Source organism: Larus michahellis, chromosome 2, assembly GCF_964199755.1.
Source record: "Larus michahellis chromosome 2, bLarMic1.1, whole genome shotgun sequence".
Taxonomy (NCBI): Eukaryota; Metazoa; Chordata; class Aves; order Charadriiformes; family Laridae; genus Larus; species Larus michahellis.
This window is the reverse complement of record NC_133897.1, coordinates 155,841,894-155,867,667: the sequence shown is the minus strand read 5'-3', so window position 1 is coordinate 155,867,667 and position 25,774 is coordinate 155,841,894. Positions and strand designations below refer to the sequence as shown.

The window sequence follows — 25,774 nt, the reverse complement described above, 5'->3', positions numbered from 1 at the left end:
TGACTTGGAGCAGACACTGCAATTTGCTCCTTGTCTGATGAGAGAGATGTGCTGGGCACTGTAGCAGAAGGTTCTGTAACACAGACCATTTGGGGGTGGTTGGAGTATGGGAATGGTGCTGCCAAGGGAGGAAGGCCTGAAACGGAGGAATGCCTGAAAGCCCTGGTAGACTTCATGCTTGCTAAGCCATGCTGTATTTTCACAAGGACACTCATAACCAATATAAACCATAAACCACCATAAAACAGTTTGCTGCCAAAAGCAGTTGTCCTGCCTTCTCCCTTGCCCAAGTTACTTGTTCTTACTTTTATGCTGCTCCCTCTCCCCAGACAGCTATTTCCTAACCTAGGTCACTTCTCCTGACATAGGGAAAGGGGCAGTGAGGAGATAGGAATGAGGAGCCCAAAGCAGGAGGAGGGTGAGACAGCTGCTCTCCCTGGCACTGCCAGCTTAAAACAGACACAAACTTTGGTTTAAAGCAGAGGCAGACCTGTTATCTGAGGCAGACCAATTGCTCAAGGAGCTCAGCTTCGACGCACATCCTAAAAGCACTCTTCCCTTTGGCAGCGACTGAGCACACCTGAAAATCCAACCACTTCCCCGAGGTACAAAAAAAAAAAATCTCCAGTCTAGGTAACCATCGACTTCAAACCATTTCTTGTGCATAAGGAACCCCCAGCGCACCCCAAGGTTTTCCCACGCCAGAAGGTAATGACGGGCAATAATTCAGCGGGGAGTCATCACTGGGTTTCCCAACGGTGTCTGGACATGGTCCCCTTTGTGGTCTCCACGCCTCCAAAGAGCGGTCTTTGTGGTCCTTGAGAAAACAGGACGGGGGAATGAGAAGCTGATTGTCCCCTCCGCATCCTCCCCCGGAGGGTCCCTGCCCGGGCACGGCGGGACGGAGCAGCATCCAGCCGAGCTCCGCGCACCGGCACCGCATCCCCGCTCCGGGCGTCACCGAGCTCCGCGCTGCTCCTCTCACTTCAACAGTGCCACCTAGTGCCTTTTTCAAATCATTTCAAGTGGAAACGGGGGCTCGAAAGCGGGGAAATCTGCCTTTGAGGCACAGAAGAGTTACAACGGCAAGGAGCCCGTCCGTGCGAGTGAAAGCTGCTGGTAGGCGGCAGACGGTGGGGGTGTGCTGTTAACTGGTGATGCCCCTGGCTAACTGTGAACCATCAATAAAGCACAGAGTGAGCATGTCTCTTTTTTTTTTTAAATAAAATAAAATTTAAAAAATCCAACCCCACACCACAATTTTCCAGTTCTTAAATTGTCTAACGTGTTTCCTGGCTTGTTTTAACACGAGTGGCACAAGTATTAATGCTAGTGAGAGCTTCCTTGGGTATTTACTACAGCAAATGTTTCCGAGAGTGAATGGGTAAAGCAGGGTTGGAAACTGCAAAGTTCATCCATTCATAGAGGCAATTCCCTTATTAATAAAAAACAGCAGCAGCAAAAATTGTCCCAGCCGAATGGTGGCTGTGGGAGGGAGTCCCACACCCCAAGCCTAGAGATGCAGGGACAGGGGTAAGTGGGGGTTTCTCCCTAACTGTGGGGCATGAGGAGGAAATCAGGTGGTGGCAACGTATGTGTATTGCATTTCTTTGCAAAATTTGCGAGTTAGCTAATTGAATTCCGGCCGCTGAACTGGTCCTTGGCTGAGATCGTTTCAATGGGCAGGGTTGGTTTCTTTTTTTTTTTCACTCCTTACAGGAGTTCCCTCCCCTCCTTCTTCCCATCCTCCGCCTATTAAAAGAACTCAAGTCTCACTTGTTAAAAGACCCCATAACGTGGAGGAGGCAGAAAAGCAGCAGCAGCAGGAGGAAAGAAAAAGACGTCTGGAAAATATTACCCGTTTGCTGCTGCTGCTGCTGAGAAACCTCATTGAAACAGTTACTCGGTCAGCAAGGCATCACCAAAGAGACTTTATCTGATGCTGTACATCTCTCAAACTTTCAGACGCTGCCTTGCAACTTCTCCAGCCTCCTGGCTAGCCGGGTTTGAAATCAGATCTTCAGCTTCGACCACGAGAAACTAACTCCTAATTTATTACTTCTAACTTTTTTTATTATTATTATTTGAAAAAAAAAAAAATTCCACAGCTTTGAGCTAGAAACTGAAGCAGAGAAAGACAAATACATGGTTATTGTGAAAACACGTGGGAGAAAATGAGTAGGACTGAATAGCCTTAAACGATTTTTTTTTATTATTATTTTCATTTTTAATTATTTTTTACTTCTGAGCGTCTCAATAAGTCCCTGAAAAGTGCGATTTGATCTTTTACCTCAAACTTGGAAACTGTTCAGCGGGAGCAACGGTACGTGAGACCACACAGCTGGCTGGAGCCCCTCTATGACCAAAGGACAGAAGGACAAACAAGGTAGGTGATTTATGATTACGCTTCTGTCACCTCAAGAGCACAAGACCCTCTCCTCCCATCCCCACCATTCAAAGGAGGAAGGCTGAAAGAGATCCCCAAAACACGAGTGGGGCTGGGGGAGGATCTTACCGGCTCTACGCTACACCTATTTCAGCAATGAATAGGACCGCAGTGAGGATGAATGAGGTTTTCAGCTTCATCCCCTCCTCCGTGTAATCCGTTTAAGATATTGCTGAGCTCTACGATTTGGGGGGGGGGGAAAGAAAAAAAAAAAAAAAAAAAAAGAAAAGAAAAAAAAAAAACCCACACCAAAACCTAACCAAACCTAAAAATAACATAAAATCGAGCAACAGGTTAGGCAGCCGCTCCGCTGAGCCCAGCGAGGGAGGCGAGACCTGCTCGCAGCCCAGGCTGGCTTCTCCCCCGGCCCTCCCCCGCCTCTGCATCCCGGGCCGGGCGGGGGGACGTGACAGGAGGGGAGGGATGGGACGGCAGGAAGGAAGGCGGGGAGGCGGCCGGCGGGAGGAGGGCTGGAGTCCCGCCTCGGAGGGGAGAAACCAAGGCGACCGAGCTGCCTGGGCGGTTTCCCGCGGGAGGGACGGGAGAAGGAGGGCTGCGGCGGGGCGGGGGCTGCCGCGCTGCCCGCCAACTTCCAGCGCCGCAAGCCGCCGGCCGGACCCGCCCCGTCGGGCAGCCCGACGGCGGCACCCGGCCGAAGGAGCGTCACATCGCGGGGCGCTGCAGCCGCCGTGGGGAGAGGTGGGGGGGATCAAAGGCAGCTCCAGCGAAGCCCCGAGTGGCGCAGCCCACCCGGCGTCGGGCGGGGAAGGGCCCCGCCGCCCCGCTCCGCTCCGCCTGGCTGCCCCCACCAGCCCGGGCACGGCCGGGGAGGGGGACCCACCCCCATTGTGACGTGGCAGCGCGGGGGATTCCCCCCCGGCGCCCCGCCCACCCTCTGTGACGCAGCCAGCGCCGCCCCCATTGGCTGAGGCGCCGGGCCGGGGTTCCCCCGCAGGAGCCTGGCGGACCCGGCTCCCGCGGCGTTCGCTCCCTCGGGGCTCTGTAGGACCCCGGGGTCTCCTTCCTGGCGGCCTTCCGCGGACCGCTGTCCCCAGCCCCTTCCCTGCACCTGCTCGAGTGGCGGCTGGTGTCTCCTGGACACGGCCGAGACGCGGCTCCTAAGAGCCTTGCCAGACTCCATAGCAAAGAGGGCTGAAAGGGACTTTTGAGAGGATTTACCCCGTTTCCCCTGTCCCAAGAGCAGGCCCCATGTACCACAACGCTCCTGGTGGGTGTTGTCTCACCCCTTCTTCAGGGCCTGCGGTGATCCCGCATCTCCCAAGGCACAGCCACCCCTTGGCGTTAGCACCCTGCATCATAGTCCCCTTCCTTAGGGATCATTTTTCCATAGGCACACGCGCGTTGTTTTCTCCAGCACACATTGCGTGTGGCATGGGTGCCCTCGGACTTGCTTCAGAGAATGGATAGGTCATGTCATTTGGGGGTGATGGTGGTGAAATGTGTTCTCTTTCCCTGAAAAACTGCTCAAAATCCAGTCGCCGCCAAGGCTGGAGGAGTTTTGTCACTGGTGTCAATAAAGCCACGATTTTATTTCATGCTCATAAATCTCTTATAGAATCATAGCATCTTAGAATTGCCTAGGTTGGAAGGGACCTTTCAGATCATCTAGTCCAACCATCAACCTAACTGACAAAAAAACATCACTAAACCATATCTTTAAGCATCTACCTGTCTTTTAAATATCTCCAGGGATGGTGCCTCAACCGCTTCCCTGGGCAGCCTGTTCCAATGCTTAATAAGCCTTTCAGTGCAAGCACAGAAAAAACTGGGAAAAGGTTTTCCCAGTACGAAGAGCAGCTCTACTGGATTCAGTGGAGTTTCCCATGCTAGTTGCACTAGCAACAAACTCAGCGGTTCATATTTATGGTGTGGAAGCAAATTTGCTTCTCTACTACTCAAAATTCGTGTATAAAGCAGCAAATTACTTCTCCATTCAGTGGAGTGGAACTTGACTAAGTCAAACAAGATATGACCTCTGCTTTATAAACAAATTGTAAGGTAATAAGCTGTGAACACCAACTAAATATTAATTTGCTGGAGTAGGGCATGGAGTAGTCAGTTTTGTGCCAAAAGCATCCATGGACTTAACAACCAGCAACCAGAAAACATTTCTAAACTAGATTTTTGTTTAACCACAATCCAAAATGTCTGAGTACAAATATGATTTACTCCTTCATTTATTTCTCAAAGCATTTGTTTGGGGAGGAGGAGGTTAGCCTTCTTTTGGTTAATTTAACAACCAGTGTATCCCTGTCTACATTAGGGACAAACCCAACCAGCAGCTGTAGAATTCATTCCACATTGATTACTCAAACCTATAAGAGACTAAATTTGGGCTGTTTAGTGGGAAACATACATTGAGCAGACAGGAGATTCTTGATTTGCTGATCAAAGCCCATGCATGCAGATACATTTTGCCATCATTACTAATCCTGTTCTTTATTTTAAACCTAACCCCAGAGTTAATTTTAGTCTTATGTGAGCCCTTTCCAGAAGATCAATGGCATGACAAAATCTGGAAGTGATAAATAACCAAAAGCACCAGATATGGTAACTCCGCTGTATAAAAGATGTACAGATGTAACATAACTTTCCAGTTTCCTCTCTGCAGGCTGTAAAATAGAAGAGGGAGTCTGGACAGCTATTTTATGCTTGTAATTAATGTGTACCTGGAATCATTTGTACTTCAAAGAATGATGATTTATTTTGCCTCCAAAACAAGGCTAATAACAAATCTAAATATTGTCTGAAAAATTGTAACCGTCAGACGGTGTTTGTGTATCCACACGGTGTCCATGTGTACAAGGCCAGACACAGACGTGTCAGCCTGTGTGTGTGCGCGCACACACTCACACACCCACTCAGACACGCTCATGTCATTCAAGCGGCGGATCATTTGAAGCCAAACGCTGTTATTCTCACAAGTAAGGAGGTTTTTAAAGGCTTGTAAAAGATGATACTCTTCCTTTGGTTGTCTGCAAAACAGCCCCTGGTACCTGTATGCTCATATACCAACGTGTGCCAGCTCCTACGCTGCCAACCTCACTGATCCCAGGCACCCTGCTGAGTAAGAGTTGCGTGTTTGTTACAGGTAAACCCCTACTGACTATACCTTCAGGTGGATATAGGCAAGGAAAATAGGAAGTGGTGTGCTGGTTTTTGTTGGTTTATTTTGAGGAAGAACAGTTATATGGAACTAGAGAACCGGTGAGCCCCATAGCACACCAGAAAAAATACCATTCCAAATAGCAGTAACCTAAGCCTCATGAAGGGTTTGGTAGATCTCCAAGAACCTCCTGCATGATCGTGGTTCCCATTTTACAGGTGAGGAAGCTGAGGCAGAGAGAGGTGAATTCGCTTACCTAAGGTCACCCAGCAGGTGAATGGCAACAGGAGGAACAAAATCCAAATTGTCTGAGTCCCAGTCCACTCTTAGATTCCCTAATGTAAGAAATGTAGTGGTTAAGCAATGACCCATCATAAGGGAGATTAATCTGTATAATAAATTTGTTAAATGTATGGACACACTTTTATCATGGGTATCCCAGAAAGAGCAGCTTTGCAGAGAAAGATTTTTTTTTTTTTAATGCCTGCACTACAGAACTGCAAGATAAATTACCCAGTGATTTCCCTCTTCAGCAAAACACTTCAGTGCACACTTATCTTTAGTGACGTACTTACATGCTTTGCTGAATCCAAAGCCTCAGCACTAAGGTTCAGAGGACCCTGACCAGTAGGCATTCAGAAATTCAGCTTCTATACAGGCACGTAAAATTGAGATATTTTCAAAGGTTTTCAGTGCAACAAAGATTTGCAGGCAAGTCTGATGTGCAGATCTTGTATGTGAGGTTCGCTCGTATTATCAATTTATTTTGAATCGGGAGTGTGCTGTTGAGCACAAGCTACAAGTGCTCCCTCCCCCCAACCACATTGCTTGGGTTTGTGTTGCAAAGCGATCGCTGGGCACACACACCGGATTGCTCTTGAATTAAACTAATTGCAAGACGTACCCCTGGAGCGCACTTCTCAGACCCTAATGGGTTTTCCGTCCATGGGGTCTGACTAAACTTAGTTCCGAGTGAAAACGAGAATGGAGGGAGGGTGGAAGTTAGGCCCTTAGCACCAGGCATTCCTTTTTACAGATCTGTTCCTGTAGTTTTGGACTATTTGCCATTTTGGCCAAAGCCCTAGACGTTTAGGGAGAGGCACAACTCTTCTGAACTATTGAAGGGGGTAAAATAAGCGCACTTGTGATTGAATCTTTACTGTTGTCTCCTGGACAAATATTGACTTTTGCAGTGTAAGGTTTTTTTAAAAATGTGTTCAGATGTTTGGAATTAATAAGTGCTAATTCTTTCAAACAACCTTCCAAGTTGTTACGTTGTATGTATGAACTTCCTGTGTCTCCCCGTCTTGCTTTTTAATCTTCTGGGGAAAAGCTAGCCAGAAGTGCTCTATGGCAATATGTCTGAGCCTTGTACATGAGAGATGACTCCTGGAACAGATGATGTAGTGAGCTGCATCCCATGTGTTGCAAGCAAACCTAACTTCAGTTTGACCTCCCATCAGTCCCCGGTTCCACATCCTGTATCAGCAGATGTGGGGGACCACCTGACCGCTTCCTTAGTCCTCAGGGCAGCTACACAACGGCTGGGGCAGAATAAGTGAACACGCTGCAGATAATATTGATGTGTTCAGACACCAATACACAGAGGTTTTCTGGATAGGTGTTTGCCCCTATTCTGTTTCTTACTCTCTTGATGTATTAGTAACAAATTCCCCTTTTTTTTCTCTTTGCTTCCTGGCTTTGTAAAGGGATGAGCTATCTCCCGGTCCTGTTACTCTCAGCAATGCATGAAAGCTGATTAGTAACCTCATGGATGGACTGTGCTGTATGATTTTGGAGGGGGGAGAAATGGTGCTTTACCGTGGAAGTCAGCAGTGTTCTTTGCTGAGTAAAGACCCAGTCCAAATCAGGACAAAAGAACCTGCTGAATTTCAGTCAAGTGCCTAGATCTTATTAAAGTTAGATCTATGTACCATAACTACAGTTAAATGCTAGCCTGAGTATTTTTTCAGAATAGAGAGAACACAAGCATATTTTGCTATGTTCTTCTTATTTGAGATCTAAGGCATTATTCATTCTGAGAAAGGAGCGTGATGTCTAGTGTTAGGGTTAATACCCCAGTCGTTATATGTACAGTGTAGGTATTAGTCAACTCTTTGTTAACCTCAAATTTTTTTATGAAAATGATGCTAGAAGGCTACAACTTGTAGTTACGCCAGTTGTTAATAGTAACGTGGAGTAAGTTCTCCTTCACCATAGGTGTGACCAAAAAAAATTACTCTTTGTGTGGCTTTATCGTGATGCCAAAAGAGACACAATGCTATAGAGTTCACTAGGTGGACTCTGATGTGAAGTACATGCAAGGACTCATTTCTTGGCCATGCTTTTCCATAGGAGTCTCCAAAGAAAGGCACACGTTGCTTCCTCCCGTACAGTCACTACAAGGTGCTATATACTTGGGACTGCTTGGTGAATCAAAATTTGTCACTGAATCAACAACAGCCTATGTAGTCTTATGATTTAGCATATGGCTTTCGTATTTGATTTCTAGTAGATGGGCTGGTTAACACTGACCAGCTCCATCCATGGAAATAAACAGCTACAAGATCATGACAACAAATTGCTCAGCAGTAGACTTTGAAGCCTCTCTACGTACACCCATCCTGTGTATACAAACCATGATGCTGTTTGATGGAGGCTGTGTAAATCTTGTGCTGGGTTCAGCACTGTGAGGTCAGGTGAAGGTGCCAATAAAGGATTTAGATCCGCAAAGTGCAGAGCAGAATTAGCAGTCTTGTCTCAAGCTTCTTGTGCAGTACATGGGGGACACAGGCACCTCCAAGAGTCTGACACAGCCAGTGCAACCTTATTGCCCCCTGGAAATGTCCTTCAGGAATGATGAAAAGCAATGGACCCTCCGACTTCTTTCAGTGCTAAACAGCTTTCACTCTTGAGAAAATAATAAGAAAGAATGAATGTTGCAGGTACTGCCTTCCTCCTCCTCCTTTACAGAACTGGTTAAAAACCTGCCCAGAAAGTGCAAGATCTTGGTTTGACTCCAGAGACAGTGAGGTAACCCACCAACTCACCTTCTCACCAGGTGGGGAGCCATGTCCCTCTCCTCACTCCAACACCTGTTCCCATGTAGCAGCAGTTCCATGTGTATAATAGAAGTGACCTTCAATTATCTTTGTTGATCCAGGAATATGGACCGGCTGCATGCCTTCCATGTGTTGAGCACCTCATCCCTAGCCTAGGCAGTGGGGTTTCTTTGTTTTCGAAGTGCTGCAGTGCCTGTTTCCCAGGACAAACTTACTGGGTTAAATCCCTGAAGGAACTGAAGATTCTTTAGGCTGAGACATAAACAAAACAGTAAGATCTGGTGACCATAGGAGGTGTGTATGGTGTCCTCCACCAATTAGTCAGCTGTTGAATAGGGCTGAAGTGATGGCAACTTTGAATATAAGCAATTACATTTTGCTGAAAGAATATTGCCAGCACTCAGAAAAAGTGCTTATCGGTGAAAGGACTGAAAAATAATTGTGGCTTTGAAAGTTAACGTGGGTGCTTGTCCTTCACCAAGCATTTGACACACTTTGACTCAGCATGTCAGTATTAGTTAAAAACCAGTACTGTATGCTAGTTCTCTGGTAATACTTGATTTTAGCTTCGTATGACAGGTTCAGAAAACTTCAAGAATGGATTTCAACTGATGTCTTATGAAGGATGTCCTTTTACATTTCACTATGTTAGGCCAGGCTAGATATTCCAAACAGCACTGTCTGACCTTAAGATCTCTGATGCAGCTATTCCCTACCCTCAGTGCTCGTATTTGACTCAGCAGTTCATTTTTGGTCCCAGACTTGTACAAGCGTCATTTCCTTTTAACTTCTTGGCTCAATTATTGGAGAAGGGTGGAGAGTTTTTGGCTTCTTTGCCATTGTTTGGGCACGTTCAAGTTGATAAAGATCAGTTCTGCTGGGCAAGTTATCAATAGCTCACGTGCTAAAGCTTGAGAATATTGAGCAACTTTTTCCAGACTTAGCCTGAGATTCAGTCAGTTAAAAGACTATACATAAAAACCTCAATTGCACATACAAAGAGGAAAGTTTCTTTGATGAAAGCCAGGAATTTAGATCAAAACACAGTTTATTTTCCCAAGGTTGACAGTGAAAGGATAGGAAAAAAATGCTGTTTTATTAAGACCAGAAATCCATTTCTTGATCTTAAAAGACTGGTTTTTTGCAAGGGAGGGAAGCTGTGCTGTAATGACAAGATCAGAGAATTCATTTCTTTTTTTTTATTTTTTTCCTTTTATGCAGAAATACTTCATAGGAACAGAAAAAGCAATAGCAAATTATTAGAAAAGAAGCCTGGTACAGTAAATAGTCAGGCAAATGTAAACGCTCCAGATCTTAATCTAAGTCCTGTGAGCTCTACCCGTACAAGTGGTCCATTGATTTCAGACGTATAACTCTTAATGTAAGCAGACTTTAGCTCCTACTGACTAATAGGAATTTTCTATTTCTGGCAAAAGAAGAGAAGTAGTGGACCCCAAATGGGAAAGCAGAGTACAACTGCACTGTTAACGAAACATTTACCTTCATGTTTGTGACCTTCTGCGTGCTTGAGGGATTAATAAACACACAGGCTATTTGACTTCAAGGTAATCTAGAGGGGATCCATTACTTAATCTGTTTTCCAAAGCGAGTCTATTTTGGGCACCGAGTTTTAATTCACCTATAGTGGTGGTAAGCATAACCTATCTTTTATTAGGCTTCTCTGTGACCCTCGCTGTGAAGGACTTTCAGACAGGCCAGAGCAGGGACGGTCCCTTTTGCTGGTGGGTGATTACAGCACCTGTCAGAGCCCAGCCATAAGTATTCAAGGAAGTCCTAGAGATAGGGTCCGATTTCTCTAACAGTGTCTCCAAATATACATTTAAGAGGCTTCCTCCCGTCTTGAAATTTAAGACCCTAAATAGCCAGTGGAAAAAAGCATAGTCTTCGTGACTTCAGACTTTATGCTCGCCTGGTTTATTTTTATTTTGTAAGTGATTCTGTGTTGACTTTTTTTTTCCAAGCCTGTAACTTTTCAGACAGAAACATAATTGATGACAGCTATGCTGCTGCAGCTTGGTAGTATTTTCTCAAGAAAGAGTTAAAGACATATATGATGTAAGGAAGTGCTGTTCCAACTTCAGCTTTGGCCAACAGACGGTGAAGCAAACATGATCAGCAGATGAGCAGGATGATAGCAGCAGGGAAAATATGAATAATAGTAAGACAACACAACTATTAAGTCCATTACTCTGAGAGGCCCTAATTCAGCAAAATTTTCAAGCATGGGTTTCAGATTCATTGACTTGCGATGCGCTTGCTGGGTTAGCCTCAAACAGACGTTATCCATTTTATGCCAGGACAATGCCCATAAGGTCAGATGCATCAATTGGCATAAACCATTGTGATTAGCTTTCCTGTAATTCTGAGAAAGCTGTTGCATAAAACGGTTAATGGGATTGTCAACAAAAAGCAGTTAGGTAGCAATATATCTCCTTGCCTGCCTGCCTACGTGTTTTTATCTCAAAAATCCCAGAGCATCCTCCACGCCAGCTAGCTGCTTCATAACCTGGAACTTAGGTTATAAGATTTTACAGCCAGGTAACCTAAATCTGCAGAATTGTCAGAATCAACTGATGTTCTAATGAATTTTTGAGTCCAGGGTGGAGTCTTGGCGCTCTTAAATTAATGCGTGCTTTTGCCACAGATTTAATCTCGGTCAAGCTTTAGCCCTATACACACATGCTCACATCTGCATATATCTGTGTACACAAATGTATGAATAATACATTTTTGCAATGGTACTGAGAAGACCTTTTAAAGCAGATGTCTGATTATATAAATATAAATTATAAAGATAGTCAGACATCTGTTTAAAAAATTATAAATACATTCAGACATCTGTTTTAAGAATGTCTTTCCAATATTTTTGCAAACATAACTAAGCGACAGAAGCGATTCAGGGATGCAGTCATGACATGGATGGGGGATGAGGAGGGGCTGCCCAGACATCAGCTGTTCCGCTCGCCCGTGACCGTAGGAAGCGAGTGGTGGCCTACGAGCCCCTTCTCCAACCCCCCCAGGGTAAAATGACAGAACACCTCATTCAGCAAGCCCAGGCTGCCAAAATAAGATCCTAACACAGACAGCACCTTCTGTGAGGACATTACAAATAGTAGAAGACATCCCTGGTACCTGAAGTGTATTTTATTTTACACAGAGGAAATACTGCAAAGGGATGTTGAGCGAGGTGATGCAGTAAGTCCGTGACACGGCCAGAAGCACAGGGTGTTTCTGTTGATGCTGAGCCCTATGTTTTAGCCAAGCACACCCCTTACGAGGGCTTATATCAGCAAGTGGTGACTCTGCTAATGGTTTCCATGCTTCTTTGCAGATGTATTGTGAGAGGTTTATATGTATCCTGAGAATACTTGGAACCACACTCTTCGGGGTGTCCCTCCTGCTGGGAATCACCGCTGCTTACATTGTGGGCTACCAGTTCATCCAAACAGACAACTACTACTTCTCCTTTGGACTCTATGGTGCTATCCTGGCATCACATCTCATCATCCAAAGCCTGTTTGCCTTCCTAGAGCACAGGAAAATGAAGCGGTCGCTAGAGACTCCAATCAAGCTGAACAAAACAGTTGCCCTTTGCATTGCTGCCTATCAAGAGGATCCTGACTACTTAAGAAAATGTTTACTTTCTGTGAAAAGATTGACCTACCCTGGAATTAAAGTTGTTATGGTCATTGATGGGAACTCAGAAGACGACGTTTACATGATGGACATTTTTACTGAAATCATGGGTAGGGACAAATCTGCCACTTATATCTGGAGTAATAACTTCCACGACAAAGGTCCGGGTGAGACGGAGGAGTCTCACAAAGAGAGCATGCAACATGTATCTCAGCTGGTCCTGTCCAACAAAAGTGTCTGCATCATGCAGAAATGGGGTGGAAAAAGAGAAGTAATGTACACAGCATTCAAAGCACTGGGGAGAAGCGTGGATTATGTACAGGTAGGTATTAGCGCGCCAGGTCAGTGCCAATTCAAACACACTTTGAAAGAAAGCAGCTTTTGTATATTTTGTGCAGCATGTTAGAGGCCATCCTAGTCCCTGATGAACACAGTGCTCCTTTCAGTCTGTTTGGAAACAGCTTGACCGTTAAAAGCGTATTTTGCTACCTTTTAAAATGGTCAATCTATCTGTGAATATGTTGAATCTGTGCACCAGCTACTGGAGAAATCTGAAATCCTTCCTCAGACTTCAGTACTGCTCCCCCCATCCAAATGGTTTTGCTTCAGACAAAGCCAGTGGCCTCCTGAAGACCCCTTCACTGCTCCTGTAGGTCAGGATCTCGGGTGAGGTTTTATTTTGTGAGGTTGTTAGCGGCCCCATGTGCAAGCAGACAGACAGGTATTTGGTGGCACTAGGGAATATCTCGCAGCAGTGGTGGAGCCTGTAAAAAAGATGGGGGCATTTTAGAGGCTCCGAAGGCTGTGTGGAGTGTTCATTAAAAGGGTCAACGTGCAGCCTTGAAAGAAAGATTTCTGCAGCTAAAGCCTGAAGGAGCTTTTGCTTCATCACTTACAGCTGCATTACCTCACTCACCGCGACTTGGCCTTTAAAGCCCTTATGACACTATTCACTTAAAAATGAATTAGGCTGGGTCCTCTCTCCCTGTTTCCAAAGCAGCAGAGACACATTTCTTTCCAGCTGCCTTGGATCCCGTGAAAGATTTGCTATGTTTTTGCCTTACACATGGAAGCACTCCTCGCTCCCGCAAACAGCCCTGCTGACTGCGGGAAGGGGAAGAGGTCGCGTGTGGAGGAAGGCGGGCGGGATCAGGGTCTCTGGGTGGACACTGAGGATCCTTCCTTATCGATCAAGGCCAGCAAGGCTCATTCAGCTAATCCCACTGCATATGAGATGATCAGAGGGCTGGAGCACCTACGCTATGAGGACAGGCTGAGAGAGTTGTAGTTGTTCAGGTTGTTCAGCGTGGAGAAGAGAAGGCTCCAGGGACACCTTATAGCGGCCTTCCAGTACCTAAAGGGGGCCTACAGGAAGGATGGGGAGGGACTCTTTGTCAGAGAGTGTAATGATAGGACACAGGGCAATGGTTTCAAACTGAAAGAGGGTAGATTTAGATTGGATATCAGGAAGAAATTCTTTACTGTGAGGGTGGTGAGACATTGAAACAGGTTGCCCAGAGAGGTTGTGGCTGCCCCATCCCTGGAAGTGTTTAAGGCCAGGCTGGATGGGGCTTTGAGCAACCTGATCTAGTGGGAGGTGTCCCTGCCCATGGCAGGGGGTTGGAACTAGATGATCTTTAAAGTCCCTTCCAACCCAAACCATTCTTTGATACTGTGTGATTCTGTGATCTTCCCAATTCACCACCCTCGGCCCTTCCCACCTTCTCCTGACCTCAGAGCATCCAGTGGTCACCTCCAGTGGAGCAGCAGCTTGTTGCAGATGTTCTCCACTGGTTCAGGGCAGCTGCACGGTTGACCGATACATGTTTCTGGGGTCCATGCCCAGCCTTGTGCTGGCGTGTGTGTGCACACTCCACACGGCACAGCATCCATGGGCACAATGTCCAAGGGATGCGGAGAGGCTGCCGGTAGCTGGGCTGAGAGCAGTGAGTCCTTCATGCTCAGGAGGGGCAGAAACTGAAGAGTGCTAGGATCCGCTCTGTTATTGGAGCTGGGAGAGTGAGGCAAAGATTTAAAGCCCATCCCCTACCACTTCCAAAATTGAAACTGATTTATTCTCTGAAAACAATGGGCTTAAGTTCTCCATTGTCTGCACTTTGGTTCTGTTCTGTGAGGGACTATGATGGGATAAAAATGCTGGTTTTCTTTATTAGCATGGTTTTATAATCACTTTGCACAGAAGTATCAGATTGCAGAGAGAGAAGGCAGAGAGGAAACAGATTCATTGCAACTTTCCTCCCTCGGTCCAGCTCTTGCATTTGTTCAGGGAACCTGGAAAAAGTGTTTCTATTTCAACAGTCATAGCATAAACTGAGAAAATGGAAGAGATATTTCTGGTCTTTCAGTCAATGTACACTCCTGACTTGGCTCAGAAGTCCTGATAAATATGTCAGGGACTGCAATGCTGCTGTAAGCAGCCCTCAAGTGCTGCAGTAATGATTGATGCCACAATCACATCTACGGTCACATCTATATTAGAAACGCAGCACCTTGGTGGCCCTGGCTACTACACAGTCATGACGCAATGCAGCTAAAATGTGGCTCTGTTTTATGAATGAATGAAGGTTGACATATTTCAAATGGTTCTTTGGGGGTACCCACGGTAAATTACATTAAACAGGCCCAACATTTTAAGGGACCAGTCAGCACCATTGCCCATCCTTGAAACTGTGGGCCTTATAGTTCTTAAAAGACACCTTGGGGTTATGGACAGGCAATCATAAGCAGTCAGACCAATGCAGATAACGAGCTGTTGCTTATTAGCGGCATCTCATTAAATACCTGAAACTGCTGTGAAGACTTATTTGCCTCCTGGAGGAGGTTAGGAGGGTGCAAGCCATCAGGTAGAGTTAAACCGGCAGATATCGTCAGCGCAGAGCTGGTCAGGGCAGCCAGGGTGCAATTCATCTTGGCTTGGTGGAGGCACCTGTGTGGACAGTCCAGCGCAGCCTGAACTTCTCAGAGCAACTTAGATAAACTGTCGCTGGTGACAACAAGTATCTGAACAGCTCGCTTAAGGCTGAATGTCCCTTTCATGCAACTCTGTGACCCAAGGCAGTTTATTTCTAGGTCACTCAGCCCTTATGTGGAAAGATGGCAAATTGGCTCTGGGGCTGTGCTGGGCTACCTCTGGCTTGACAGACCTCGGTGTGTTTTATTTGGGTTCCTAAGTATCTGCCTTTCTTTGGTCGTGTCCTCTTTTCACCTGGAAAATGGTGGCTTGTCAGGTTTGCCCCAGAAACCCAGGCACATCCACTGTGCTGACATGCCCTGGACACATGCTGGTAATTTGTAAATATGACTGTTTTCAGGATTCCTCATTTCATATAAATTGTGCTGCTGACAGGCAGGTCTCTCTGCTGTAGATAAATGCATCTGGCAGGGTGGGGGCTGCTTAGCCACATCAAGTGACAGGCACCAGAGGGAAAGCAGAGGGGCTGGGGAGGGACCACCACTGATGGTCACCAGAAATGGGACCAGTGTCACTGCCTGAGCCTTGGGTACTCGGCAAACTGTGGATGCCCTGTTCAAAACACTCAGAAACAGGTCTGCTCAGGAAGTCCCAGGTTGAAATACAGGCATCCTTTCCCCTCTTCAGCAGAATTGTTTTGCTCCCTTTTTATCACCCAGTGCTGTCACTGATGACAGATTTCCACCAAAGTTGGAGGCATCCCTTGGCCAGGTTACAAAGGTGCTGCTCAGGATGAGTCCTTAGAGGAGAAGAGGTGGATGCATCAAGTTAGCAGGAGCTGGAGATGCTTGTGGCTTTTCTCCTGATGGAAATACAAGAGCTTGGATCAGCTTTCTCCTCTCAGCCCACTCCAAGTGAGCGTGGAGAGGAGCATGTTGGCAGAAACTCAGTTGCACACTGAGCCCAACTACCCAGGGCTACCTCCCAGCTCGAGTCTGGTCCATAACAGAGCCCCAAAACGCTCTCCTCCCCTTCATAGACCAGACATGAAGGTTTCCGCTCTCCTGGAGTGAAGGGGCTTAGGCTGAATTGAAAGGTTGGGTGAAAGGACACCAAAATTAGGATACCCGATACGAAGCCTCACCAGAATCTGACTAAATAGGTTATTCATGCTGAGCTACCGACTTTTGCCCCTACCGTCCCCATCTGAAATCACAGGAATGCAATGTGAGGATAAACTGGAAACAGTATGAGAATTTGTAGGGCAGGATCCAGCCAGCCAGAGGGGTGTTTCTGGGACAGCCTCCCCTGCTCCGGTTTCTGGGAGTCTGCGAAATGAGTTTACACACGATGGGGGCACCGCTTGCAGCAACAGCAGCTGCGACAAGGAGACACCCGCCTGTTTGAAACAGGCTGCAGCCCATGTCATTCGCCTCCGAGCAAACGAAAGCAATGCCAGCTGCCTCGCAGACCGGCCAGCCTGTCTGAGTCCTCCTCCTACTCTCCGGGGGAAAGCCAGTTCCTAATGTACACAGTGTTTAGTTGACTAGGAGTGTTTGTGTGGCTGAAACGCCTTGTGTGTGTCATCTATTTCTGCCCTGGTCTCGTGGAACGCTGCTCTTGGGGACTTGCTCCTTTTGGCCTTACATATTTTTTATAAGAATGCCAGGGGAAAATAGCAAATAATTTCTATATATCGAATGTCAAATCCCTGCACTGCTAATAACACACCATGCATCTAAAATTAAAAATGAGTTTGTTCTGGAATCCAAAATACATCTCTTATGTGAATTGCTAAAGCGTTCTGTGCGTTAAAGAACGATTAGGTTTCTTCCCAGACTCCTAGCTGACTTCTTCTTTTTCTTTTTTATAACAAGTGTCTGGAATTTAACTCCTCGCTCCTTCCCTCATATGGCAGTGGGAAACATTTGACCAGGCTGCTCCAGCCATGCAGCCGACGCAGGGAAACCCTATGTCAGGGCTCAGCAGGGATCTGCCACACACCCACAAACATTGTCTTGCTCTGCAGTGCCCCATCTCTGCGAGCGTATCTCTGATTCGCAGCAGCCAGCCCAGTGTGCCAGTAAAACAAATAGAGCTGATAGAGAGGAGAGGATTGTTTGCCTGCGCAGCACTAACGAGCGCTCTGTTTCGCTCAGCACCACTCCTTGCTGCCTGATACAAACGGCCTTTAACAGAAGTATCAACCCAGACTCCAAAGTGAGATTTAACTGCATTCAGGAGACTACGCATATAGAGCTACGTCAGTCACTCACATGATTTTTATTTTCCTCTCTAGTGTACTCCTTAACCCATTTTTGTTCTTGTTATGTCTTACTTGTAGGTCTGTGATTCAGATACCATGCTTGATCCAGCCTCATCAGTGGAGATGGTAAAGGTTTTAGAAGAAGATCCAATGGTTGGAGGAGTTGGAGGTGACGTGCAGGTGAGTTCGATGATTTTCAGATTAACAGAGGGGTTTCAGCAACTATTGGCACTGTAACAGACTTCCCTGACTGGAATAGGTTTGAATATATTGTCATACCATTATAGAGGCTCTTATGAGACCTTAACCTTTCTGTCTGTTGAACAGAAACCCTTATTCTGAGATACAAGCACTGTATGGTTTTAACACCCGGAGAAAGGAAACAAAAATTATTCTCCTCCATATATGTGAAAAGTAGGGCACTGGCATTGTCGGGATTGTTGTGGCATCTTTGAGTCTCTGGATATAGCTGCTTTCTCAGGGTACCAAAGAAAAGCTATAGGAGAGCAGGAAATTGAGAACAGGTCTCCCAAAGCCAAGTCCAGCACCCCAAGCACTTCAATTATGTTACCACTGGCAGCCAAGATTGTTAGGAATAAAAGCCTTTTTGAAATGCAGTGCACTATGCACTCTGTGTATTGTTGGGTTTCCTCTGCATCTCTGTCAGGCAGGACAATGGAAAGCCCCCAAGTCAGCCCAGATCCACTTTTGTTAGGATTTCCAGCATTGCCGAGTTTGGCTGACAACTACAGCAAAAGGCTGTTCATTCCTTTTCACACAATTGCTTCTGCTGCAATTTATAAAGAAAAATACATATGAATATTTCAATTGGCCTTGGGATCGATCCCACGTACTCAGCTGGGCTTTTATGTGAGATGGAGGAAAAAGGGCCATCTATATGGGCAAGCAGTTGCTAATGAACGCCCCAGTAGTCATAAGTATTTCAGGCATGTGGCTCTTAACTCCAGAAATTAAGATTCCCACAGAAGCCTGAATATCTTTGTGGCTCTGGGCTGACCACAACCAGGTGTCACACTCGCCCTACACATGCGAGATGCCAGGCACGCGTCAGTACAACTGGAAGGAGACCGTATGGGCTCAGCTATGGCAGTGAAGGTTCATAAGTATCTGCAGAGAGAGGGAAGGACATGTGTCCTCTGGGAGGAAAGGTGGCAGAATGAAGGCTCTAGGTGTAGGGTTTTTTTCCTAATTCACTTTCCAGCATACACCAAATACATTTTAGCCAGGCTTGAGCCCATCCCAGAGCCCTGCCGCTTCTAAAATATTCCGGAATTAAGTTGAAACAGAGACAAGTTGGGCCCTTGGCTTTCAAACCTGACAGAAATTAGGGCCATTGGAGCAAAACACTATTTTTTTCTAGTTGCACAATACTGCTTTCTAGATGTAGAAGGCCACAGGTTCCCTTGAAAATCCCCACACTGAGAAGATACCGGCGCGCAGCTGGCACAGCCACCCTGCTACACACTTACTTACTTGCCACATTCACCAGCACAAGGCGTGTGCTGAGAACACAGATGTGAAGACATGGACATGGGCATCTGCATGCTCTGATGCCCCCATTGAGTGTTCAGACTCCTAGACTATGCCTGTGTTGTATTTTAAGTGTAGGCGTGAGCTTCATGTGAGCTTGGCGCATACAGCACAGAAAGACCGAGACCTTTATCCAGGCCAAAGCATGTCTCTATTGGAATATCACAATATGTCTTGGGCAACATAACATGGCTGGTACTGCAGAGACAAATCAGAACAGGTTGTTCTTCAGAGGGCCTAATGTCCGATATGGGGACATAGTCCAGGGTCAAACCTCTAGGGCAAGCGTTATGATACCAAAAATGTAGGCCAAAGACCATGTGCTCAGCCTTTCTCATGCTCTAGAATAGCTTTAGGAGGGCTGTAAGAAGTCCTGTGAGTCCCAAAGATGTGATCAGGGGGAGAAAGAAGGAGGAATCCACATCTGGAACTCTACCATCTCCTCTTGGGAGAGGCTGGGACCAGCAGGTCCTTAACTGGGGGTGAAGGGAAAGGAAGAATGAATCAGAAAAGAAGTTTCTTGGTGGAGAATAGGATTTTCACCCCTCCTGTTAATGTCCTGGACTGTACAGGTAACTCAGATTTGTTATGAGTTGGACACAGGAGCTAGGTGCCCCCAGTATTTTGGCTAATGACGCTCTAGTCTCTGCAAATTTCTTATTGATCCAATATGTGTATTTTCTTTCTCAAGAGCTCACCTAAAATTAAAACTTTTTTGTATTTTGCAGATTTTGAACAAATACGATTCCTGGATATCTTTTCTGAGCAGCGTGAGATACTGGATGGCATTTAACATAGAAAGAGCCTGTCAGTCCTATTTCGGCTGTGTACAGTGCATCAGCGGACCTCTGGGGATGTACAGAAACTCTTTACTCCATGAATTCGTGGAAGATTGGTACAACCAAGAATTTATGGGCTCCCAGTGCAGCTTTGGAGATGACAGGCATCTCACTAACAGAGTGCTAAGTCTGGGCTATGCAACAAAATACACAGCTAGATCCAAGTGCCTTACCGAAACACCGATAGAGTATCTCAGGTGGCTGAATCAGCAGACACGCTGGAGTAAATCGTACTTTAGAGAGTGGCTTTATAACGCGATGTGGTTCCACAAGCACCATTTGTGGATGACCTACGAAGCTGTAATCACTGGATTTTTTCCTTTCTTCCTTATCGCCACAGTCATTCAGCTCTTCTACAGGGGAAAAATCTGGAACATCCTCCTCTTCTTGTTGACAGTTCAGTTAGTGGGCCTGATAAAGTCTTCCTTTGCCAGCTTCCTTAGGGGCAACATTGTCATGGTTTTCATGTCACTCTACTCAGTGTTGTACATGTCAAGTTTACTGCCAGCAAAGATGTTTGCGATTGCCACGATAAACAAAGCAGGGTGGGGCACGTCAGGAAGAAAAACCATTGTAGTTAATTTTATAGGACTCATTCCAGTCTCCATTTGGTTTACAATCCTCCTAGGTGGCGTGATTTTCACTATCTACAAGGAATCAAAGAAGCCATTTTCCGAGTCGAAACAGACAGTTCTCATCATTGGCACAATACTCTATGCATGTTACTGGGTTCTGCTTTTGACTTTGTACTTGGTTCTTATCACCAAATGTGGCAGGCGGAAGAAAGAGCAACACTATGACATGGTGCTAGACGTATGATGTTTCCATGGGAAGTTACCCAGAGAGTCGTAAAGCAACCCAACGACCTTGTAGTGTCTGTGGCATCAGACGAATGTTGCCAAGGGAAATGGATCATTGCTGCTGGGAATAGGACATTTATATTCCTCTGGGTTCATTTTCGTCCTGCCAAAGTAAGAAAAAAAAAAACAATAAAAAATGATTATTTTTTTTTTTCCAAGGGGGAGAAAAAACAAACCACACATTTTCGACCTGTTCGCAAGAAAATTGGGGAACTTCTATGTTTATGCACTTTTTTATTGTGCATATGCCTGACAGTGTTACGTTCTATATACCTCACTGGTCATGCTTATGTGTGTGGACAGGAAGGAAAGGAGTTTGGAGAATCAAGAAAAGGATCTTACAACCCCTTGAAACCTAATTTATGAACTTCTCTTTTTTATAGTTGTGTTTATAGGAAGGGTCTTTTGTGTTAGGCTGCCAAATGTAATGCCAAAGGTAAATTTTAAGAGGACATTGGCTGAGCTGTATTTTTATATTATTGTATTATTTGTGTGTGTGTATTTTTAAGCCAACTTTTTTTTTTAAATCACTTATTTTATATTTTACTATCTGCCAAAAAAAGCTGCCTCCCCAACATTTTGTTTTTTAGCCTTTTTAAATACATTAGGGAAAAAAAATGTACTTCCTCCCCCAAAATTTTTACTGAATTGGTTTTGTTCACAACAGAAAAAATAAAAGGTCTCTCTGCATTTTTGCAACTGATGAATGGTTATTTCTGTGAAAAAGCATTTAAATGTGCTCTTTGAAGACTTTTATTAGGAAAGGCCCAACATTGTCGGTTATTGAATACGAGCATATTTGTGCATAAAAAAGGCCAAAGGGGTAGATATGTGCAATTTGGGGTTTTGTTTTGGATAACATTGTAAAAGGGAAATTTGCTTCTCTCCTGAGAGTATCATATCCCTGGCACGCGCAATAAGCGTAAGGCAAGGCAGGCCTTGATGCCACTGGAGAAGACGTATAGGAAAGCTCCCACTGGTTTTCCATGGGATCTGAGGAGTCAAAACCTTCTGATCTGGAGAAATATTGGACACCCAAAACTACTATTGACTTCACTGATGGTTGTAGTTGTTCGTATTCTGCTAGTACCAAGCAGACAGTTGAGATTTTTGAGTTTTAAAAAAAAATACATGGAAGGAACACTTATCAATGCTTTCAAAATGTGGGTGTCTTACTATAAAACTTCTGCAGTGCCCTTCACAGAGTTTACAGAAAATATAAACATCAGCTTCTCTGATACTCAGTGTAATACAGACCCCAGTACCGAGCCCAATAATTTGTGTTTGACTAAAGCGTATCTACCAGAAAAGAAGCCAATTTTTTAATCAGAAAACATCAAGTCTTAGCAAATCCATCACTTCCTTGGTGCCTAATAATCAGTCTTGGACATTTATTTTGGACCATGGCTTTGAGAAATAATATTCAGGACTAAATTCTGCAATCCTTCACCAGCCAAAGGAATGTGGCATTGAGCCCTAATATACTTTATAAAGAGCAACAGAAAGCCAGCTGCATACAGATATATGCCCTTTTTAGATTCTGGTATTAAAAGCACTGTGGTAAAGCAGAAATCAGCATATGATGCTTAAAGAACTTAGAAGCATTTTCGGCTTCTCTTTTTTTATGCAGACATGAATAGATTCTGCTGTAGAATGAACTGCACACACACTACCTTATTTGTCTGATTATCTTGAGGTACATGATTGCTTGAAAGTCATACTAATATTATGTTAATGATTGGAGAGTTGATTCATGTTGATTACAAAATAGAACAGTATTAAAAAAAAAGCAAAAGAAACAGTAAAAATAAAAAAAAACTTGACTATGCCTTTTAACTATTTATGATGTAAGTTAAAGCTTGGGTTAACATTCAAATGTCAAATAAATCCTCTCATTCTATAAAAAGATTGAATTAATTGCCTGTATTTATTCTAGCAATTATTCAATGTACTTCCAATATAGGTTGTATAGTATAATTGTTACTTTCATAAATAAAATATTTTTGATAAGATTATGACTAATTCATGGTATTTCTGATAAGCACTTCTGCTTTGAAGCCATAAATGTAGACGGTTTGAAGGATGTTGTTATACCGTCACCAGCCTGGTTTCAGAGGAGCAATTTGCCATCGTAGCAGAGCACCCGGAGGAGGCAGGGACTGCTCCCCGCTCTGAGAGGCAGAATGGGAATCAGGAACCACAGGGCCCCTGGGTGCTGGTTCCTGGTGCCCTGATGGCACAGTATATGGGTGGTGCTTGGTGTCTCTGCCTGCCTCTGCCACTAGCTGCTAGATGAATTCGGGCATTTCCTGATTCGTGAAACAGGAACAGCAGTCCAACCTCATTTTGGGAAGGGCTTTGAAGTTTATGGCCAAAGTACTCAACATGAGAGCTGATATTTTCCAGCCCTCCTGTCCGCTGGAAGTTACTACCCTTCATAGCTGGGCAAGCAGAGGAGAACATGTACGTGGCCTTCTGCTGCTCCTCATTACTGCTGTTTCCCAAGCCCACGCTGCCCTAGTGCGTCTGAAGAGCACGTATGTATTTTATATCACTGAGGGTTATGGGCAACAGCTACTGGCAGAGGGACAGAGTGAGCAGGGGACAAAGTGACACCTCACACATCTCTGCGACTATGACAGGCTCGTCACAGGTCAATTACTTTTCAGCACCTGTTACCCTGTGTCTGGATACTGTGCCCGGTTTTGGGGTCCCTACTACAAGAAACTGGAGCAAGGTCAGTGTAGGGGCAGAGTGATGGTTTGGGCTGGAGCGGAGGGGCTGAGAGAGCTGGGCTGGTTCAGCTGTAGACGGGGTGTCTTCGAGGGGAGGACACTTAAAGTCTAAAGGGAGGTCATGAAGAAGGTGCAACCAGGCTTTTCACAGTGCTGCCTGGTGGGAAGATGAAAGACTCAAAGACTCCGTGTTTAAGTTGAAAGGCATGAAAGAAGAGGCATGGACTGAGTATAAATAGGGACTTCTTCCCCACGAGGACAGTCAGGCACTGAAGCAGGTTGCCCGGAGAGACGGTGCAGCCTCCGTCCTGGGAGGGTTTCAAGACTATCCTAGATAAAGTCCTGAGAAGCCTGGTCTGACCTCAGAGCTGCCCCTGCTCTGAGCAGGAGGTTGGGCTAGAGACCCCCGAGGCCCCTTCCAACACGAATTCTCCTGTCATCCTTTCTAAAGCAGGTGCTGACAGTCTGCTTCCTAATGACAGCTCCCCCCCCTACCCCCGCACGGAAGCTCATTCCCATCTCTGTTCCCCGCACATCCCCCCTGACCCCGGGCACAAATGGCTCGTCAGCAGCTGGTACTGAGTGCCCAGAAAAATCGGAGCCCTTCCTGTGACTCTGTGTCCCCACCATGTTTACGGCTGTGTAAAAAAAAGGCTTCAGCAGAAAACGACTACAAAACTGTTCTTGATGAAAATGTTCTTAGGCAAATTAAATTATTCAATAACATTTCCTCTGCTCATTTTCATGTCTAAATTATTTCTTTGTATTTCCAACAACTTTTGCTTCTTGGAAAAAAATAAAATGTGTTTTTCATTAATAGCAAATATAATTGTGAGATCTCTGTCAAAAGAACAAAACATTTTAAAAGAAAAATTCATGCTTTGTTTTAAACTTTTTTAAAAACACAGATATTTTTCAGCCATCTCTGATAAACAGATGGTGCTGAACCCTGTAAGAAACTCCCACAAACTATCAATTCTGCAGAAAAGTTAAAAGACAATCTTTCAAAAAATGCAATGAATTGGCAATATCTCAGGTTATAACCCATTTCCAGAGTGGAGTAACCTGGGTTTGAGAGTATCTGTTTGCAGAGACCAGGTGTGAAGCAAAACCTGCAGGAATCAGAGGTGCAGCAGGGAGGAAGGAGCTCGCCTGTTCTGTCTGCTAACAAGCTTTGGTTTGGCCAAGAATCAGGTTTCTTTCAATGGGAAATGGATGAATATTTAGCAGAACTTTTCTAGGAGGCGGAAAAAAACCTGTCAGACGTGTACTGCCAAACATGTCCCGATGCACAAGCTGTTGAGAATCTGTCTGAAAAAATTCGGTCTGAAATTTATCCTTAGCAAGAGATAAGATGGTGAAGAGGAGAAAAAATATACTAAAAGCTGTTGATGAGGTTTGATGTTACTGAGGCTTTATTGAAAATGCCACTTTTCTCCGGAGTTAACACAATCAACTTAAATATAGTGCAATTTTTTTACCAACTTTCACTTGGCCTAAGTTTGCTGCTTCAGTTTCAGATCTTACGGATAGATGAGTGCCCCAAATTGTTGCTGCCTCTTCCAGTGGTGGTACTTTGTATAATAAAGGATGCTATCTCTCCCAAACGACTTGAGTTTTCTTCTAGAATTGCCCTAAAATTTCTATAAGTTACCATGACTGCACAGAGGAAAATGGTCCTGTAGTTACATTTACACTAAATAAATGAGAGACCCAGGCCACATGCCTGAGCTTTGGTACACGATAATACTCTGTACTGTTCAAGGATAAACATGGTCCATGGTGTGCTTTTGCCATGGGCCAGATAGTGTTGCCCCAAACAGTGTTGGACACGGGTAGGAGAAATGCATGTAACAGGAACAAGACTGGTTTGGGGGATCCTAGAGTTTAGGTGTGATCTCTGTCATCAGCTGGTCTGAATCCCTGCCTTTTTTTTTTTTTTTTTGACTAGGTTAAATATAGGCTATCAATACCCCACTGAGGAGAACAAAGCATGGTCAGCTCACCCCTTATGGGACATCATGCACATGGGAGCTTACTCTAAGACATCAGTAGATTTCATTAGTTCTGCAGCTTTTTCTTTCTTTCTTTCTTTCTTTCTTTCTTTCTTTCTTTCTTTCTTTCTTTCTTTCTTTCTTTCTTTCTTTCTTTCTTTCTTTCTTTCTTTCTTTCTTTCTTTCTTTCTTTCTTTCTTTCTTTCTTTCTTTCTTTCTTTCTTTCTCTTTCTTTCTTTCTTTCTTTCTTTCTTTCTTTCTTTCTTTCTTTCTTTCTCTTTCTCTCTCTCTTTCTCTCTCTCTTT

The 25,774-nt window shown here is 45.1% G+C and overlaps 1 protein-coding gene across 1 annotated transcript; it reads left to right on the top strand.

The window, feature by feature from the left end:
* The first annotated feature begins 1,577 nt into the window (after nt 1-1,577).
* Nucleotides 1,578-22,860, top strand: HAS2 (hyaluronan synthase 2). The gene is made up of 4 exons (XM_074573665.1): nt 1,578-2,386; nt 11,988-12,614; nt 17,569-17,670; nt 19,770-22,860. The coding sequence occupies exons 2-4, from the start codon at nt 11,988-11,990 to the stop codon at nt 20,697-20,699; spliced, it is 1,659 nt and encodes a 552-aa protein (XP_074429766.1). The 5' UTR covers nt 1,578-2,386; the 3' UTR covers nt 20,700-22,860.
* The last annotated feature ends 2,914 nt before the right edge of the window (nt 22,861-25,774 follow it).

What these genes read in the sequence shown, in the direction of transcription:
- HAS2 (XM_074573665.1), top strand. Translation starts at nt 11,988, where the DNA reads ATGTATTGTGAGAGGTTTATATGTATCCTGAGAATACTTGGAACCACA. An exon ending in GAAGCGTGGATTATGTACAG is followed by an intron (nt 12,615 to 17,568) that starts GTAGGTATTAGC and finishes TCTTACTTGTAG; the next exon opens with GTCTGTGATTCAGATACCAT. An exon ending in GAGTTGGAGGTGACGTGCAG is followed by an intron (nt 17,671 to 19,769) that starts GTGAGTTCGATG and finishes TGTATTTTGCAG; the next exon opens with ATTTTGAACAAATACGATTC.